At 45.0% G+C, this 6211-nt stretch overlaps 1 protein-coding gene across 1 annotated transcript; it reads right to left on the reverse strand.

Moving 5' to 3' along the window:
* Window positions 1–3567: 3567 nt before the first annotated feature.
* Window positions 3568–4476, reverse strand: LOC126285059 (uncharacterized). Its single transcript, XM_049984382.1, has one exon. It carries the CDS (start codon window positions 4474–4476, stop codon window positions 3568–3570), a length of 909 nt encoding a protein of 302 aa, XP_049840339.1.
* Window positions 4477–6211: the final 1735 nt, after the last annotated feature.

Here is a 6211-nt window from a genome sequence, read left to right on the forward strand (position 1 = left end):
TGCGCTTCAGATCTAATGCGCAATTGTAAATATGTAAATACTACGTTTTTAAGTCATGAGTTTTAGTAGCTAGTAGTTGTAGTTAGCTCAGCATGGTGGTGGGGGGAATAAAAGAGTAGCACAATGGAGTGGTTTTTTCTAGTAGTAGCGGCCCGCCTCCACGTGGCTAGGGACGGGCAACTCTCTGGCAAAAAACCAGAGGGGCTAAGAGGCCGACTTTTCATATATAGTTTGCAAAGTAGCAGAATAAACAGATTGTTTCCATGCATGTATAAACCACTTCTGTAGCGCTAATACCAGAGATAGTTAGTCTTAAAACACCCACTCAAAAGTGTCAGAAAGTGGGTTACGTAGGTTGCAAAATTTGGAAAAAAAAAATTGGCCGCTCTGACGTGGAACGTTCTTCCCTCGAGGTAGCTCTGTAAGAGCTTCACGTGCGACACCGGGACTCCCAGGTCAAGTAGTTGCAACAGGAGACCCCGGTGCCACACGGAGTCGGAAGCACGCGACGCGTCGAGCAGGAGAGCGCCGATATACTCGCTTCGATCGATGGCACCGAACGCCTCCTCTGTTAGGCGCAGCAGCTGGTGCGTCGTGGCGTGTTGACTCCTGAAGCCAAACTGTTCGTTTTGCAGGAGTTGTTCTGCCTTGATGTGCGCCCGTAGGCGGACCAGATACAGGCGTTCAAAAACCTTCGACAGTGCCGGAAGCAGGCAGATTGGTCTGTAGTTCTTCGCCCTTCTGATGTCCTTCCCTGGCTTGGGGAGGGCTACTACTTCAGCATGCTGGGAACTGCTTGCTGAGCAGCACCTGATTGAAGATGGGCGCGAGGACGTCGCCTGCCATGTCAGGTAGCTGCTTCAGCATTCCATTTGTTATGAGCTCTCGTTTTGTGGCTGGATTCCTTGTCCTTTGCTTCTCACCCTGTCGGCGGTTCTTCTGCACGATAATCTGTCGGATGTGCCGTGGCAGAGGGTGTGGCCGGCAGTCGATGTTGTCATCGTCTCTGACCGGCGTGGCAGCGGACGCGGCGTCAACTATCGACTGTCTGATGTGCTGAAGCGCTGCGTCTGCTCCGTGTTCCGCCGCGTCCGGTGTGGCCTCAAGGGGTTCGGCGACGGCGTTGCGGAACTCGTCCCAGCTGATATTGCGTATGTCGGGACCTCTCCGCTGTCTTGGGAGAGCGCCGGCGTCGAGGTCAAATATGACCGGTACATGGTCGGAGGACATGTTTGGCCGCGTGCCGGCCGTGACGTGCAGGGGGCGCCCTTCATGATCATGATGTCCGGGATATCCGGGTGGCCCCGGCTTCGTGGATAGATTGTAGGGTCATGAGGGCCAGTGACAACTTACTTCTTCGTGTCGTTTTGCGACGTGGACTAGTCGACGTCTCCTTGCCTTGGTCGTCCTGCTATTCCATATCGCGTGTTTTGTGTTGAAGCCTCCCCCAAGTATGATTTTGCCGGGGAGACACAACAACTAGTTGAAGTTGCCTGGTAGTAGTGCTCTTCTAGGCGGACTGTACACAGCGACGAATGTGATGGTGCCGTGTGCCGTCTCCACTCATACGGCAGTCGCTTCCGCTGTTGCGAGATCAGGTGCTTCGGCGCGATGGTGCCGAAGAGTCCTCCGCACGTACACGGCTGTACCGCCTCTATGTGTTGGCCTGTCGTCCCTGTTGCATTCGTAGTTTACTACGGCGACTCGGATGACAGGTTTAAGCCACGTTTCTGTGACGAGACATACATCGGTGTGTCGTGCGTGTAGTGTCTTCTTTCCACTGTAAAAACTCATCTTTATTTGAGAACTGCAGATCTTCGGAATTAACTTGAATTTGATGAGCAGTTTTTAAATGATCTACCCAACCTCGTTTGGAACTACTTTCAAATGGACACGATGTACACTTGGAGAACAACCCCCCTTCCTGCAAACCATGAATATTTCGTTGGAGGCCGTACAAATTATTTTTAAGAGAGAAATTTTTGTCACACACGTAGCACTGGTAAGAAGCTACAGTAGCTTTAGTGGCAACAGGCAGCTCCTGTTGATGGTTTTTGCAAACATGCTGACTGAGACTCTTTCTGTAATTATACTCTTGCCCACACTTTTCGCATTTTAAAAGCACTCATTTTCGTAACACAAACGCTACACTGTAATCACAATCAGTAAAAAAAGACGCACAAAAAAATACCACGCGCACTGCGCATTCACAATGATTTAAAAACAAGCGACGCAGAAAACCAAAATAGCACGTGAACTCCGCACTAACAAAATCAACTACTGCAAATAAAGAAAACAGCAACACCACGCGGGCCTCAAACCGTAAATGCAGGTACTGTTTCCGGTCTTCCGTTGCGAGGGAACTATAGGGGGTGAGGTGAGGTCCCGTTCGTGAGTGAGGCATATGGGGTGGGTGACTGTCGCAGGGAGGTAGAGTGGGGGGATCTTCGCAGGTTGTAACGTTTGCTCATACCAGCTGGGCTGAAGTGGAGGGAGACTGTTCGTACTGTTCTTGGGTCCCCAGCCGGGTGCAGTCGTTTCCAAATCACGATATTTCGACAGCGCTTCTTGCCGTCATCTTTAGGCGATACCTACAAATTAAGCGTCTCCCACACACACAACGCATAATGTACGTGTAGCAAATAAGGCCCACCTAACGTTTAGGATTTTCGTATTCAGTATGTGTAAGTGGTAAGGTTCCGAGATCGTAAGTGCATCATCCTACAACTATATTGTGTTCGAAAATAAATGAACATTGAAAGTTTATTTAAATAATATAATCATTTTAAAGATAATGTTCAACCCTTGCAAGTGGTCCTTGTTAGGAGACCTTGTTCGTAATGTGGCCTGTTGGCACAACCTATTCATATTCACATTCTAGTGCATGTAAATGGCAGGAAAACTGTTTGAATACACTGCAAGAGTTGTAAGTTTATTTTAGAAATAAGTGGAATGAGATGATACATAGAGCTTTATAATTACTTGTTTTTACAAACGCTTCATACAGAACAGTAGGTTCTTACTGCTTATTAGCTCTTCAGATTTTTAACATTCAATCAGCAATCAAAATTGTTCTGACAGCAGTAATTTTCCTTATCGTAACAGGAACAATAATTCTAATCATTACATTTTCATTGAACATATGAATAATGATTTGTGAAACTGGTTTGGCTCATTTAAATCATTTTTTACAGGTGGTGCAGCGGAAAATAGCACTTTGTCTTTTCCTGTCAACCCTACATAATCTTCATGCACATATTTCATACATTTTCTGCAGTCTCATGTCGAATAGCCTGTCTTCACAGCATACGTGACAAAACCAGCCAACCTCTTGCAACACATTCTTAGAGGCAGAACTACTGCTCGCTTCACTGGAGTCTTTACTTTTGCCTTTTTTCTTCTGAATATTCATTACTGAGGGTGAAATGTTTTGGCGACGTAAATCTGCCTTAGACCCAGTGCTTTCGTTGGTACCATTTTTCTTTTGAGTCTTCGTGAGTAGTGCATTTGATACGACTCGCACCTTGTAATTTAATGCCTTCTTCCGTGGTGTTTGGTTTTTCTTCTTCAGCTTTGTGGTTTGCAAAATTTCCTTGAAAGAACACTCTTGACTTCATGTGCGTCACTATCTTCGAGACTGAAGTCACTTGAACTATCCTTTACTGAATATGCCTCGCTTTCTGATGAACTGTAATCAATAGACTGGCGCCCCTTTTTGCGGAAAGGCTTTGGGAAGGATTGAGTCTCTGGCAGTTTCCCTGTTTCAGGGGCAATTGTCATGTCCTCTTCTAGGTCAGGACGCTCTGATGGACGAGATGGAGCAAATGCAGTGTCTGGAATAGCTTCTGGGTCAAAAGGATAAATCCCTGTTGCACGAAACCCAGCCATGACATTTACTGGGGATGCTGCTTTTGGCCACACCTTGCTGAAGATTTTTCCAAACACACGTCTATTAATTGATCTGTTTTCTTCCCTTTCACGTGTAGACCAGTACAGCTGAACTTCGTCATCCCAGTAAGACTCAAACAGCTTGAATACTGATTTATCCATGGGTTGCAGCTCATGTGTTGTGTTGGTGGGCAAGCAGTAAAGTCTGATATAGTGCTCTTCAGCAACGTCGCAAATTTTCGGGTCCAAATGTGACGATGCTGCATCAAATGTCAAAATAACATCTTTTGCAGGCTTGTATTTGGCAAAATGATGTATCCATTTGATGAATGTCGCAGTATTCATTGAGCCCTTATCTGTCATTTCTACTGCAGCCCCAAGTGGCAAATAGTCTCCCCATTCTGGCTTGCGTCGCTTTCCTTTGAAAAGTATCGTAGGAGGAATAACCTGTCCAATTGCATTTCCACATGAGACAATGGTAACATTTTCCCAATGTTCTGAGGCAACAAAGTGCAAGCATTTCACACCTTTCTTGGCTAAAACATCAGGAGACTTGTGGAGTGCGAGGCGACATCCATTTTCGTCCATGTTGTAGAGAAGGTGGGGTTTGTCAAATACCTCCAATTCGGACAAGACCGTTTTCAGTATCTGAAAATGATCATTTACAATAATCTTGTTCAGCTTTGCAGCTCTTCCTGGATTCAAGTGTTCTGCCTCCCTTCTTGCAATGCCTGGGTGTCTTTTTAGGAAGAGCTTGAGCCACTTGCGTCCAGCCAATCTCTTCGTCTCATTAAAAGGATTCTGCACACTATTCTTTTCACAATATACTTATACACATTTTCTGAGCACATTTGTTGTAATCGGATACCCAACTTCAGCGGGTCGAAAAAATTCTTTGGCAAAGTTCTCTTTCCTGAGTTTCGTCCAAACAAGTTTTTCGTCCCAAACGTTTGGTTGTTAGTCCAGAAAGTATATGGTTGCGTAACGTACGTCGAGGAATCCCGTATGTTTTCGAAGCGGCTCTGACCGGCATCCCTTCAGCAACAGCTTCTACAGCTCGTTTTAGATTATCTGCATCCCGTGTTGCTCCTTTTCTCTGTGGCTCCATCTAAAAACAAACATTACCAGTAAGCCTGATGTTCGTGAATTAGGTTTGTAAAACTGTGATTAAAAATATACATAAAGAACCGTACGTCAATTATAGCTACTAAACGTTATTGATGTAAACGCACATCGCCCTGTCACAAAGATTACCAAGAACGAATTTAAAATGTTTTCTTTTGACATTTGTTGCAACGACCAACTAATAGCTCGGTAAAAATGTATAAATTATTTTAAATTTAATTTACAGATAGTAAATACAAATATGAATTGCAGTTATGCACAGATCCATACAACAGGGTGCCTAATAAGGCCCGCCCTGGCATTGTTTGGAGCGCCACGGATGGGCCTTATTGGGAAGAACCAGTTTAAAACGCGTGTGCGTTAATTGTTTAAAAAGAAACTTACTGTTAGGAAGATAATGCAACTATCTTAATAGAGCACAATTTTCTGTTCATAAATACATATTTACTAGTACAAATGCTTCATAGCCGAAACGATTGCATTAGATGAAACGTACCGTGCAAATAAGCAGCAGCCCTCCTTTGCTGAACGCCGTAGCACAACTGAAAGTAAAATGGCCAGCACGAGAACGGGCGCGGAAATAGTTGTTGCCTTGGCCACTAGATGTCACAAGCTGTCACTACCGAAGACATTTCGCGCTGTTTTCAAACTTTCTGTGCTAGAAAATGAGAGTGAACTTTATTAGGAACCGGGCCTTATTTGGCACATGTAACTTATTTGACGTACCGGACATTGAGCAGACTTTTGGTGGTTTGTTGTCCTTTGACATTCCCTCAAAACTTATATGTTAAATTTTTGCTTGTGGCATGGACCTTACTTTTTGTTTTGACCTTACTTTTTATGCAGATTTTCATGAACCACTATTGTGTGTTTGTGTTTGATTGTGTTTTTAATTTAAGATGCACTTTGGCCTCCTGTATTTTAGATTTTCAGTGGGGTAGTTCCCTAGGTTGTTTATTAGTTGGTTGTCAGAGTGACTTGCGGTTTGGTAAAATGCTGCCGCGAGTTCTCTGAATCTTTCTTTTAACATCTTCACTTCCGTTGCCTCGTGGGTGTCGGCAGTGGGGATGCGCGTCCTAACGTGAATTTCCCGTCTGAGTGCCCGATTTTGGATTCTCTGCAGCCTCTGCAAGTGCGTTTTGGCTACATAGCCCCAGACTGGGCAGTCATACTCGATGATAGGGCGGACAAGCGTACA

Source organism: Schistocerca gregaria, chromosome 8, assembly GCF_023897955.1.
Source record: "Schistocerca gregaria isolate iqSchGreg1 chromosome 8, iqSchGreg1.2, whole genome shotgun sequence".
NCBI classification, from domain to species: Eukaryota; Metazoa; Arthropoda; class Insecta; order Orthoptera; family Acrididae; genus Schistocerca; species Schistocerca gregaria.